The sequence below is a fragment of the Ceratotherium simum genome, chromosome 35 (genome assembly GCF_057802395.1).
Source record: "Ceratotherium simum simum isolate JZ-2026a chromosome 35, ASM5780239v1, whole genome shotgun sequence".
NCBI classification, from domain to species: Eukaryota; Metazoa; Chordata; class Mammalia; order Perissodactyla; family Rhinocerotidae; genus Ceratotherium; species Ceratotherium simum.
In genome coordinates this window covers 18,154,409-18,169,180 of record NC_141934.1, presented here as the reverse complement: position 1 = coordinate 18,169,180, position 14,772 = coordinate 18,154,409, and the positions used below count along the sequence as shown (strand labels likewise).

The 14,772-nt window shown below is 38.6% G+C and overlaps 1 protein-coding gene across 2 annotated transcripts in view; it reads left to right on the top strand.

Annotated features, from left to right (window-relative positions):
- The window catches only part of FBXW8 (F-box and WD repeat domain containing 8), a 117,114-nt gene that overhangs the window by 50,733 nt on the left and 51,609 nt on the right, over window positions 1–14,772 (top strand). For both annotated transcript variants that reach the window (XM_087424144.1, XM_087424145.1), the window contains exon 5: window positions 130–287. In XM_087424144.1, the coding sequence (XP_087280270.1) occupies window positions 130–287 (158 nt within the window). The remainder of the gene's footprint in view (window positions 1–129; window positions 288–14,772) is intronic.

Below are 14,772 nucleotides of genomic sequence, written 5' to 3'. Positions count from 1 at the left end.
CGTGTTGCAGGAGTGGTTCCGCACCCACCAAGTCTTACTCCTCTGTTGTTTTAAGGCTCTCCCTGTTTTTTCCACCATGGCCCTGCTCTTCATTCCCCGTTTGGAACCAAGTGTCTCCTTCTTTTCCAGATACACATCAGGGGATGTGAGGGTGTGGGACACCCGCACCTGGGACTACATAGCTCCCTTCCTGGAATCGGAGTATGAGGAGGACGAGCCTGGAATGCAGCCATATGTCTCCTTTGTGAGGATAAACAGCTCGCTGGCAGTAGCGGCTTATGAGGATGGTAAGTAAGCGCAACCCTCCTCCCTATTAAGGAAGAAAAAAGCATTACAAAAATTAAGCAGCTGTGGCCAGCTTCCCCCGTAATCCCTCCATACATACACGTGGGCACACACACATGTTCACACACATACACTCACTCTTGCCTTTATGTGAAGAAGTTGGCCAATAACCCTCAATGCATTAGTAGGCATTGGAACACAGCACCCATTAAAACTGGTGTTTAATTCCTACTGGAACTGTCGGGTTGGGATTTAGCGCCAGACACGAGGCTGGCCAAGCCATCTTAAGCAAATGACTTGTTTGGTGTAAAATATTAAATATACTTGGCCTACTTTTCCTTTAGTCTCTGCTCAATCCAAAGGGAACAGTGAAAAGGAGATAGATGTAGATAATCTATTGACAAATATGGAGATAGAAAAATAAAAGTCAGTTGCCTACCTTTTCCTGGCACTTAGCCACATACCCTGTGAGATAACTTATAGTAATATGTTGTCTCTCTGGGCAACTGTGGATATACAGAACTAGGAAAAAGTAGTCTAAAAGTAGTTTCACGTAAGTAATGAGACACTTGACAGTTTACAGCTAGTAGGAGTAATAATTCCGATGGCCATGATATCCTGTACTTCACCTCTCACGCTCCTGCTTCCATCATGTTGTAAAGTTTGAATCTCCAAAAGCTTTGTTTCCCTGCTTGCCTGGAAGTTGGACCACAACTGTTGCAGAATGTTAGTCATCACGTGTGGCACTGTTGCAGATCTTCAGAGTCACTGTAACATTATCGGTTGGCTCAGAGAGACAAAACTATAGTAAAGTAGCCAGTGGGAATTTTATATCCACATGCCATTTAAAAATAGGGGTGAAATCTTAAATATTTCCATTTTATTACTTTAACAACGTGAACTCTGTTCTTTTGGTTTGACATGAGTAGATGCCATTGATGGGTTATTTTCATTTCAGCCTTCAGAAATTCAGCTAAGCTGTGTCTGTGGTATATAATACTTCATATACATTTATTGAGATCCTGGATAGATAACATATGAGCAGACTGAGTGTGCTTGCTACTTTCCAAATTATCAGTGAGTTTTTTTTTTAAACAACTATGCAAAAGTTGCAGTATTTTTAAGTTAGTCATACAGTTTTAGAATCATAGGATAGCCTCCCCCTGCCACACACACATGCATGTGCGCACACACATTTTTCTTCCCATGGGGAAACTGAGGTCCAGAGAGGCCAGCTAAGTGGTTTGCTTGAGGCTGAGTCGTTAGTCAGTAGTGAATCCAGAACTGCGGTTGTGTCTCCTAGGCCATGCCGTGGTTGTGGTGCTGTTTATGTGATACCAAACACAGAGACGCTGGTCGAAATGTGCGCCTGATAGCTCACATCTCAGGTTTTGTGAGTTTGAAAATATAGCTTGAGGTGATGTGCAAGTGTGCTGCTGGTTGTATATTGTCTCTTAGAGTTGTCTTTGTTGCCCTCATCCCTATTGTTGCACAGAAATATTGGAGAACTGTGTAGATATGATAGAGAAACTACTTTCTTCAGCAACTGATTGCCAAAATATATTTTAAATACTTGGTTTTTAAAAAAAATTTCATAGATAAAATTCAAACAGAGCAAAAAGGTATAAAATGTAAAAGAAAATGCATCCAAAAAGAAGTTGAAGTGTTCCTCCTGGTCCCCTGCCTCTAGGCCCTCTTGCATTTTACACATAGGTCCTACTCTAGGTATGTTTCTGCACCTCGCTTTTTTCACCTAATGGCTCGTCTTGGTGTCTTTCCATATTAGCTCTGGTAGGTAAACCTTATTCTTTTTCAGCCTGTGTAGTATTGCATTATGTGGCTGTATTATAATTTATTTATTAGGGCCCTTAGTGAAGCATATTTGCAGTGTTTATTTTTGTTATTAAAAACACTGTGGCAAGCAATATTCTTGAACAAATACCATGACGGACTTGTGCAGGTGTATCCCTGGGGTAAATTACTAGTCATTACTGGGTTGGAGGCTACAGATGCTTTACTTTTTTCGTGTGTGTGTGAGGAAGATCAGCCCTGAGCTAACATCCACGCCAATTTTTGCCTTTTTTGCTAAGGAAGATTGGCCCTGGGCTAACATCTGTGCCCATCTTCCTCTACTTTATATGGGACGCCGCCACAGCATGGCCTGGCAAGTGGTGCCTTCGTGCGCGCCCAGGATCCGAACCCGGGCTGCCAGCAGCTGAGTGCGCGCACTTAACTGCTACGCCATGGGGTGGGCCCCACTTTACTTTTTGATAAATATTACCAAATTGCCCTCCAAAAAAGTTTCACTAGTTTATAGTCTCACCAAAATATGTAAGAGTGCCTGCTTCCTCCTGCTTGTCTGATAGGTGGAAATGGTATTTCACTGTTTTTGTTTGCCCTTCTTTGTAGGAATATATGGACATCTTTTCATTGTGTTTTTGTTTCTGTTTCTCTGCGCATTGTTCTTTCCCCATTTTTCTTGGCATTGTTATCTTTTCTGGTTAAAAAGAAAGGGCTAAGGAAATAACCCTTGTCATATCTATTTCGAATATTTTTTCAGTTTGTCATTTATTCTTCAATGGACTTTGTTTATGATTTTTTTTTTTTTTTGTGAGGAGGACCAGCCCTGAGCTAACAACCGATGCCAATCCTCCTCTTTTTTTTTTTTTCGCCGAGGAAGACTGGCCCTGGGCTAACATCCGTGCCCATCTTTCTCTGCTTTATATGGGATGCCGCCACAGCATGGCTTGACAAGCAGTGCGTCAGTGCGCGCCTGGCATCTGAACCCGCGAACTCCAGGCCACCGAAGCAGAGCGTACACCCTTAACCGCTGCGCCCCCAGGCCGACTCCATGATTTATTTTTCTAGATGGTAATTGTGTGTGTGTGATTTTTAATTTTTTAATTCATAAGTGAGTGGTTTTATTTTGTAATGTTTTTGAGTAATATATTTTTAGGGATGTTACGGTCAAACTAATATCAACAGTTATACATTGAAAAGTCTTGCTTTTACCCATTTTTATCTACTCCATTGTAAAGCAATCATATATTTTAGTTTCTTGTCTGTCCTTCCAGTATTTCTGTATTGCAAATACAAGCAAGTATGAATATCTATTCTTATTTTCCCCCTCCCCGCTTTTTTTTTTTTTTTTGGTGAGGAAGATTGGCCCTAAGCTAACAGCCATTGCCAATCCTCTTCTTTTTGCTGAGGAAGGTTAGCCCTGAGCTAACATCTGTGCCCATTGTCCTCTATTTCGTACATGGGTTGTACAGCATGGCTTGATGAGCGGTGCGTACGTCCACGCCCAGGATCCGAACCTGTGAACCCTGGGCCGCTGAAGCAGAGCGCTTGAACTTAACCGCTAGCCACCAGGCCATCCCCTCTCCCCCCTCTTTTTTAAAAAAAAGATAGCATACAACTTTATATTATTCCACACCTTGACGTTTTTCACTTAATGACATCTTGAGAGGTTGTCCATGTCAGTGTACAGACAATGCTCCTTTTTCTTACCTGCGTAGTGTTCTGCTGTGTACAAGTACCTTGGTTTATTTACACAATCCCTTATTGAGGAATAATTATGTTGTTTCTGATCTTTTGCTATTAGAATTTTGTAATGAAAAATCTTATACATATGACATTTCATGTGAGTGTAGGAAGGATAGTTTCCTATAAAATTTCTGGGCCAAAGGGTAAATGCAAATGGGGTTATACTATTTTGCACTATTAACAGCAAGATATGAAGGTGTGCCCATTTCCTCACAGTTTTATCAGCAAAGTATGTTTCAGACTTTTAGGTATTTGTCAATTTGATAGATAAGAAATGGTATCTATATGTAGTTTCAATTTACATTTCTTAATGTTGAAAGGTTGAATTTTTTTCATATTTGTATCTGCTGCTTATAATTCTTTTTCTTCTGTTACTGCTATGGTTCACTTTTCCTGTTTCAATCTTGTTCAATATAGAGTTCATCCTGGGACAGTATAAGATATGAATCCAAGTACAGTTTTGCGTCACTTAACAACAGGACTATGTTCTGAGAAATGCGTCATTAGACGATTTTGTCGTTGTGGGAACATTATAAAGTATACTTACACAAACCTAGATGGTATAGCCTGCTACACACCTACGCTGTATGGTACTAGTCTTATGGGACCACCAACATATATGTGGTCCGTCGTTGACTGAAATGTTATGCAGCATGTGACTATATCTTTTTTTCCAGCATCTCTTATTGGAAAGCGCATCTCTGCTTCACTGGTTAAAGGTGCTACCTGTATAAGTTTTTCGATAGGAAATTCTTCTAGTATTTGGGTCTGCTTCTGGATGTTGTGTTCTGTCCCAGGTGGACCGTCTAGTTGTATACGTTTACATCATCATGTGTGTCCTTTTGGGTTTCATGTCATACTCGGGGGTTCCCCCTACTCTTAGATGAGTTAAATCTGTAGTAGTTCCCTGGCTGCATCGTTTACATTGAAATCTTTGATTTGTCTCAAATTCCTTTTGATATTGGGATTATTTCTTTGATAAGAGCTCTCGTGTTTTTTTGTTCCTCTCTCACTCTGAGCTTGTTTTATCAGTCTGATCGGGGCTGTTACTATTTCTGAGATAAATGACAACTTCTCTTTTTTCCCCCAGACCTCAGGTGGCATTGTTTTTGGTCTCACTTCAGTTTAACAGATTGACACTGTGATATTTATACCAACATATTCATGAGTAGCTACTTCTGGGCAAAGACAGATTGAAATAATCAAATGCACATTTTTGTATTGCTCCTTTCCAGGAGCGGTGAACAGGCCCTTCTTAGGCACAACATGGCAAAAAGGAAATTTACCTTGTGGGGTCTGCTGTATAAAATTTGTGACTGTGCTGCATAGAAGAAAAGGATAATAAAATGAGTTAATGAACTTCAGCTCCCTGGTTGTGCCAAAGGAAAGCTCTGTAGCCGTTGAGACCCCCTCCACAGAAGGAGTCAGATCCAGAGAGGGAGATGGAAACTGCTCTGGGAGAAAGTAAGTCATCCCTACGTCCTTTTTGGCCTCCTTGCCCGGTAGGAACACTGCACACCCACCTGGGGTGTGGAGATTTGGCAAAGTGGTCCACAGTTGTGATTTTTTGAATTCCAACCCACTGGCCTCATATTTCTTCTGCCTTGTTTCCGATTGTCAGCACTGGCCGTCCTCCAGTTTGATTTTACCACTAATTGTGTTGCACGTTACCGTACTGAAATGAATCAAATCAAAATGCTTTTCCTGGAGCATTAGATAAAGCAGGCGAAGGTTCTGAGTAACGAGCAGATGCTGCTAATGCAGGGACAGTGGGGACCTTGCCAGGACCCCATCTGCTCCATGCTTGCCTGCCTTTGGCCTCGAGCCACAGCATTAGGGAACGGCAGTGTACTCGAAACCCGCTCCCTGTTCACAGAGTTTGTCTTGAAAACTCACTCTTTGGTGAGAAATGAGATTACACACTTCTTAGGTGCAAAGAAGTTCTTATTTGTCCCTGTAAGTGGAGAGAGACAAGACCCAGCGCATATTAGCATATGGAAACCTAGGTGGGACAGCCAGCAGTCGTCTTTACATGGTGCCATCAAACAAGGCAAACTGGCTTATCCACTTGTGCAGCACTCCCCGTGCAATTGTCTGAACACACACATGCTCCATTGTCCTGGCCTCTGCCTGCCCTGGGCCGCAGTAACGATGATTTCTCGTTTACTGACGTACCAACAATGGATCGGAGTGTGTCCTCCAAGCTTCTTCTTAGCAGTGAACGGTAGGACCGCGTTTTAGTTAGATGGCTGTGGAGACTAGGTGCTTCTGAAGTTTTGTTTATAATTTTATGTTTAATAAAAAATCAATTCTTTGATAACTTTTCTCATGTCTCTTGTTTGTATGTTAATGACATTTGAATGTCATGATGTAACCTTTGAATGTAATATACAATCTCCTCCCCTCCCCTAATCAAAATTGAAGTTTTAGAAGTGGATTATTAGCATACTAAAGCATTATCTGGGAGATGGCTGGGACAACTGGCTGTGAATTGTTGAGAATTTTGGATTTTTTTCAAGGCCTTTCTTTTCTGGTCATTTTTCTCTTAAAAGTTTCAATAACCAGTTCTTATCTGAAACCTTTTCCTACCCTCAGGTGTAGGAGTCTTATTCAGACACTCAGTGAACAAAACAAAAGGAAGCAACTTTCTGACAAAAACCAAAAAAATACCAGGTGTTGTCCTTGTAAAGGACAGGATACATTTATAAATTTAAACAATTTTCTTAACAGTAGGAATGCTCACATTTTAAAGAGATTCAGAACAAAATTAATAATTGAAATGCAGAGTTCTGAACCCCGTGGTTCTTTTGGTGTTGAGGAGGCATTTCTCAGTGCATTGAACTTTAAAGCTGACTGCCACCTGGCGTGGCCTAGGATGTTAGATTTTCTTGCATGGACAAGACGTAGTGACTATGTTTATGTGATGGAGGAAGTTGATGAATAAAAATACCTTTTAAAAGGTTTCTCTGTTCTTCAGTGAGAGGAGTTTGAAATATTTTTGCATTACACTTACTATGCTTTGGACTGAGTATGCATTACAACTAAATAATAGGGCAGTGTTCCTCGAATGGGAGTCTACAGACATAATCTTAGGTGGGAGTTTTGAGATCTCTAGGAAATTTTTAAAAATCTGTGTATTTTTGTTGTAATCAAAAAAAAAAAAAATCTGGATCTTTTGGCTTTTTAACTGAACCATGCTGTGGAATCTTAGAATCTGAATTTGCATTTTGTAGTCACAGGCTCTTGGCCCCAAGTGGTCACCTATGTGCTTTGTAATGCTTTGTTTTTCACACTGAGGAGTCCACAAATTTATTTTCAGAGGTCTGCAAGCTCTCAAATTTCAGAAATACTAGAGAGGGAAGTTCTCATGCTGTAGGTGCCAACTAGCAGATGATCAATTTCTAGGATAACTACAAATTTTTGAAGTTACTGGTGAAAATAATTTCTCGCACCGAAAAAAGTGGTTACATTGAATTTACAATACAAGATTTGTTGTTAATCCTTTGGTTTATTGGGGTGGTTTTACTGAAAACTGATTTGTAATAGGACACAGTGTGACGCATAAATTCAAAGTAGCTGTGCTGTCTCATACAGTTGAGGTTGAAAATGGAAGGAGCAGTGAAGAGCACAGGGTAGCTTTGGAGAGAGAGTAGAGACTAGAGAAATAAATTGTCCAAGTTTTTAAATGCACCTAATGAAAACTGAGCATGAATTTGTTTTTTAGAGGAAAATAAATCGAATTTTAAGTCAGAATTTAATTTCCTTTTCAATATTTGCAATTTTGGTTGTAGCGTTTATTCCATTCTAAACCCTAGAGCTCCGTTAAAGCAGAAATGTATTTGTGGAATGTATTCTTGTTTTAAAAGCAAAATGTGTCCTCCTGCTTTTTCAGTTAAAAAGCTGTTAGCCAGGCCCGTGGAGTAGGAAGGCAGCCCCGTGGGGCCAGGGGCAGGTGGGGGAGGAAGTCTGAGTGGGGCAGTGGGCCTGGTGGGTTTGGGAGGTTGGCTGCATACAGCGATTGAGCAGGTAAGTATACTGAGGAGAATAGTAGCCAATTTTCTCATTATTGGGGAAGGGAGGTACAGGTATGGAAGGGGGATAGCCAGAATGAACTCTGTGGGGCTGGACTGGAATAGAAGGTGTCAGCATGGAGTTCCTGGTTTTCAATATAGATAAGGAAGTAAAGAGAGATGTGTGTGTGTTTGTGTGCACATATGCGCGTGTAGGTCCTGGCTGTGTTTGCAGAGAAGATGTGGCAGCAGCAGCAGCAGCGCGGTAGCAGTGAGCACACCTAGTGCTCAGATCTTGAAAAATATTCTCCACTAAAAGGAGGCAGGCCTGCTTGGAGAAGTGGCTGACTCCAGGGCTGGGGCAGGGAAAATCTCCAAATATGTGGAAATTCAACAACACACTTCTAAATAATCCGTGAGTCAAAGAAGAAATCACAAAAGAAATTAGGAACTATTTTGAACTGAATGAAAATGAAAAACAGTACTGTCATGCATCACTTAACGACAGGGATACATTCTGAGAAATGAGTCATTCAGCGATTTTGGTTGTGAATATCATAGAGTGTCACAAACCTGGATGGTACAGCCTACTACACACCTAGGCTATATGATACTAATCTTATGGGACCACCATAATATATGCGGTCCATTGTTAACCAAAATGTCATTATGTGGTGCATGACTATATATCACAGTGTATGGGACGTACGTAAAGCAATGCTTAGGGGGAAACTTGTAGCATTAAGTGCTTATATTAGAAAAGAGAAAGTCTCAAATCAACAATATAACTTTTTACCTTAAGAAACTAGAAAAAGAAGAGAAAACTTAAAAAGGTGGAAGGAATAAAGTAATAAAGATAAGAACAGAAATCAATGGAATAGAAGAGAGAAAAAAACAATACAGGAAAATCAGTGAAACAGAAAACTGATTCCTTTAAAAAATTGTTCAAATTGACACACCCTAGCCAGAGTGATCAGGAAAAAAAACCAGAAAAGAAATGAATTACCAACATCAGGAACGTAAGGGGGGACATCATTACAGATCCTACAGATGTTACAAAGACTGTAATGAAATATTGTGAACAACTTTATGCCAGTAAATTCATCCAGTTAGATTAAATGGGTAAATTAATTTTTTGAAAGACACAAAATACCCAAGTTCACTTAAGAAGAACTAGAAAATGAATAGCTCTATTTCCATTAAGGAAATTGAATTTGTGATTTAAAAGTTTCTCACAAAGAAAAGTGCAAGCCCAGTGGCTTTACTGGTGAATTCTACCAAACATTTTAGGAAAAAATAATACTAATTCTATACACTTGCATAAAATAGACTAGGAGGAATACTTCTCAACTCAACTTATGAGGCCAGCATTATTCTGATACCAAAACTACATAAAGAAGAAAAAAAATAACTAGTACATGAAAAAAAGTAAGCTACAGATTGATATTCCACATGAACATAGATGTAAAAATCTTTAACAAAATATTATAAAATTGAATCCTGCATCGTTTCCAGTTAGGATTTATCCCAGGAATTCAAGGTTAGTGTAATCAGTCGATATAATTCATCATATTAACAGACTATAAAAGAAAAACCATACGATCATCTCAATGAAACAAGAAAATATTTGACAAAAACTAATTTGTATTTATGATAAAACTCTTAGCTAAATGTCATAGAAGGGAACTTTCTCCATCTGCTTAAGAGCATCTATGAAAAGCCAACAGCTAACTTCGTACTTAATGGTAAAAGACAGTGCTTTCCTGTTAAACTCAGAAACAAGGCAAGGATGTCCACTTTCACTACTGTTATGCAACATTGTTCTGGAGGTCCTGCTTACTGCAGTAAGGCAAGAAAAAGAAATAAAGACTTACAGATAGGAAAGGAAGAAGTAAATTTGTCTATGGATAAATTGTCTATGAATACAATCCTAAGCAATCAACAAAAACGTTACTAGAACTAATAAATATCTTTAGCAGTGTCACTGGATATGAGGTCAATATGCAAAAATCAACTATTTCTTCAAGTTAGCAGCAAACAATTGGAAATTCATATTGCATCAAAACTATAAGATAGTTGGGTATTAATTAGCAAAATATGTTTAAGACTCATGCTGAAAACTATATAATATTGCTGAGAGAAATTAAGGAAAGCTCAAATAAATGGAGAGTTATCATGTTCATGGATTGGAAGATTGAATGCTGTTGAGATGTCAGCTCTTCCCTAATTGGTCTAGAGATTCAATCCAATCCCAATCAAAATCCCTGCAGTCTTTTTTGGGTAGAAGTTGATTCTAAAATTTAAAATCTAAAAAAAATGCGTGGAGCCAAGATTAGCAAAGACAATTTTGAAGAATTACGAAGTTGGAGGACTTACCCTACCTGATTTCAAGATTTGCTGTAAAACGACAGTAATCAAAATAGTGTGATACTGGTCTAAGGACAGACCTGTAGATCAATGGGACAGAATGAAGTCCAGAAGTAGACCTGCCTACTGACTTTTTACAAAGGTGCCAAGGTAATTCAATAAAGAAATGATAATCTTTTCAATAAATGATGTTGAAATGTGGATATCTATATGCCTTCTCTTCCCTACCCCTTAGGCTCTACTCTTACTTTATGTCATATACAAGTTAACTAAAAATGAATGAATTGTAGACCTAAATGTAAAACTTCTAGATGAAAACAAAGAAGAAAATCTTTGTGATCTTGGGTTAGGCGAAGATTTCTTAGGACACAAAAAAATGCATATTATAAAAGACAAATGATGAGCTAGACTTCATCAAAATTAAAAACCTTTGCTCATTAAAGACGCTATTAAGAAAATGAGAAGGCAAGCCATAGACGGGCAGAATATATTTGGGAAACGTATGTCTGATACATGACGTGCATCCAGAATATATAAAGAACTTGTACAATTCAAATATAAAAAGACAACCAATTAAAAATTCCAAAAGATTTAAATAGACCCTTCACCAAAGAAGATATACAAATAAACAGTAAACACATGAAAAGATGCTCAACATCATTAGTCATTAGGGAAATGTGAATTAAAACCATTATGAGATACCATTACACACATGCTACAATGGCTTAAAAAGACTGATATTACCAAGTATTGGTGAGACTGTGGAGCAATTTGTAATCCTCTTCCTTGCTGGTGGGAATGCAAATGGTATAGCCACTTTGGAAAACAGTTTGGCAGTTTCTTATAAAATTAAACACAAACTCACCATATGACCCAGCAGTCACTGGTATATATTTATCCAAGAGAGTGAAAACATATGTTCACATAAAAACTTGTACTTGAATATTTATAGGATTTTATTCATGATAGCTCTAAACTGGAAGCACCCCAGATATGTATCAGCTGATGAATGAATAAATATGGCATGGTATATCCATGCAATGGGACCTTACACGTCAGTAAAAATGAACAAACTACCGATACCTGCAACAACATAGATGAATCACGGTAGCATATGCTAAATAAAAAGAAGGCAGACACAAAAGAGTACATACTGTATAATTCTACTTATATGAACTTCTAGAAGCACCAAACTGTAAAAAGCAGGTGAGTAGTTGCCAAGAACTGGGACTAGGGGAAGGGGACTGGCTGTAAAGGGGTCTGAGGGAACTTTTTGGGTGATGGTAATATTCTATATTATGATTGTGGTGGTGGTTACGGGACTGTATATATTTGTTTCCATCAAATCGTACACTTGATGAATTTTTTTTTGCATATGGATTATACCTCAATATTTGAAAAGGCAAAAAATACCATTTTAATACTTTTTGCAGTGTGATCAATGCTACTCGTGCAAAGTTAATTTTTAAAAATTTTTTGCTCAACAGGAGAGGACAGTGTCTGAGATGTATTAGGTTAGAAGGACAAGAATGCTTTCCTGCTCAGTTCTATATTTGAATAGATGATCAAGAGCAGAGAATTCCTCTGTTGGCTCCTGGCCACCAAAACACATTTAGTGATTTAGGTTTGTTTCTGATTTTTTAATTTTCTAGTAATCTTTCATGAATAAATCTGGACCTATTTCCAAAGGGATCCAAAGAAGTGGTTATTGCATATATGGGATCATCGTGGCAGCAGGCTTGGCCAGAGATAGTGTCCATGTATACTCTGAATTGTTCCTTTTTCTTTGCTTTGAACTCTACTCCCCAACAGGACTTAAAAACCAGGATTGTGCAATATTACATAAAGGAGTTCCTGGATCAGCAGCTCTCCCTCACCCTCTATACCAAGGCCATGGAAGGCTTTTCTGCATATTTTTAAGTGCTTGACTTATGACCTTTGAGGTGAAGACCTGGACTGACATTCTAATTTCTAAGAGTTATAAGAATACATAACTCTTATAACTAAGAGTTGTAAGAATACATAAGAATATATATTATATATAACTATATTCAATATAGTTATAAGAATATATAACCTAATATATTGTTATAAGAATAAGAGTTATAAGAATATATAGTTATAAGAATATATTACAAGAATAATATATACCCTAGTAACATTGAGCACAGCGAGTGCCCAGATTTTGGTTTCCAAATATTAATTCTTTAATAAAAAGAACCAGTGCTAAGACAGGTAAATACAAGATGAGTCTGGAATGTCTTGTGGGGCCAGAAAGTAAGGACGTTCAACAACAACAACAAAAACGAGATACAGGGGAGCAGGGGGTTCTATTTATAGGACAATGAAACCAAACTGGAGTTCCCAACGGCCAAATCAGGGCCAATTTGAACAACAAAATATGGTGGTAGTGGATTATAACCTGTAGAATCAGGTAAATATCCATGAGACCGTACTGGTGTAAATAAATAGTTGAAAAATGAAGGAGAAAGGGCAGCTCTTCCCTCACAGTAGCGTTTCAGTTAATATGTGGAGAAGGGATGATGAAAATAGAAAATCAACATTTGGCAAGCACCACAGTGATAATTGTTGCAGGCAAGAATCATCACTGGATGCTAAAGTTAGTATGATGAGAAACAGGATATTTGCATAGTCTCAAACTCTCTCTCCACAAGAGAAATATAGTAACTTTATAGTGGAGAAACCTGATGATAACCACCTTAGCCAAGAGATGAAAGTTACCATTATCGATAATGAGACACTGACATCAGGGACCTCCTGATATCCTAGGCTGAGCAAGCCCAACATTATTTCCTGTGCTATTTTTGCCAAAACTGTGTAACCTGATTTAAACATGAATGAACATCAGACAACTGTGAGACCTACAAGATAAATGTGCAGTACTCTTCAAGTGTCAAGGGCATGGAGGACAAAGAAAGACGGAGGAATTGTCTCAGATTGGAGTAGAGGAAGGAGAGATGACAGTTGAACACAACGTGGAGTTCTGAATTGGATCCTGGACCAGGAAAGTGATGTTGGTGGGACACTTGGTGAAATTGAGTAAGATCTATAGGTTAAACATATTGTATCAATGTTAATGTCCTGGCTTTGATCATGCTGCTATGGTTATATAATATGTTAACATTCCGGGAAGCTGGGTAAAGAGTACACTGTAACTTTGTATAATTTTAGCAACTTTTTTGTAAGTCTGAAATATTTCAAAATGGAAAAAAGAGTATGTTAGATTATTAAACAAGATTAGATTTTTTTTCTCACAGCAGTTTAATGCCATGCTTTTGTATGTTAAATGATTGCTCAGAAGAGATTGTGCCTGTCCCTCTTCTGTTGTCTGGATGGTGTGGGGGCCTGAGTTAGATGAGATAGAGCCTGTGTTCTTCTGGTGGTGGTTATACAATTAGGGATTCTCAACACACTGTTTCTGTTTCTTGCTATTTATCTTTGGGCTATTCCTTCCCCGCACCCCCCCCCCCGCCCCGCGCGCCACATTCCCCCCCGCCCCGCCCCTTTTCTAAAGCTTGATGGTGAGTATCTAATCTATGGTGTTTTGTTCCCAAAGAATAAAGAATGAGGTAGCCATTTTATTTTCAAATGTCAATGTTTAGAAATATGCCAGAAGTTAACATTTTTTGCCACTACTTAAAACTTATGATAAACAATTTTTGCCAGTTTTATATATAAAATGTGAAAGAGAGACCTAGTTTTTGAAAAATTATTTTAAAGGGTAAATGAAAAAGTCTGAAGACCACTGGTCTTAAAGGCAGGTAGATCTGTGGGTCTGGAGTTCAGGGGAGAAATCTGTCTTGGGCTGTTGTGATCCTCCTCTGAGGGAACACGGAGGGAGATGGAGGAGCCCCAGCCCAAACATATGGGGTCCTCATGGCAAAACCCGTCTACACGCTGGGGAGATGTGCATGTGAATCTGAGTACCAGAGTGAGATGTTAGGTTGTCTGTGGTTTCTATTTTCTCATTGTCATTTGGTATCAGGTGACTCAGAACTGAGAGCAGTTTTGCCATAATCTAAATCTTTATGTATGGCTTTTTCCCCTGTTTTTGTTTGAGCCTTTTAATACTTTCATTGAAAGGGAATTAATTGATAGTATGGTTTCAAGATCTTTTGAGGATTTGGAATGGAATTTCTAAAAGCTGCAAGATGTCATCACTGGAATTTTCATTGTAAATCTGTTCTGAGAAGTCACTTAGTTTGCAGTGTAGCTACTGAAAACATTTGTAAAACACAAGTTAATGTTTTTACTTTTGTTAGTGATAGCCTTTCAAATTAAAAAAAAATCATTTTATTATGGGAAATTCAAAATACACAAAATTGGAGAGAATAGTGTGACGAACTCCCATATATCCATCACTCAGCTTCATTAGTTACCACATTATTTTAATTATTTTTATTTATTTATTCCCCCAGAGCCCCAGTAGATAGTTGTATGTCATAGCTGCACATCCTTCTAGTTGCTGTATGTGGGACACGGCCTCAGCATGATGGGAGAAGCGGTGGTGCATTGATGCGTGCCCGGGATCTGAACCAGGGCT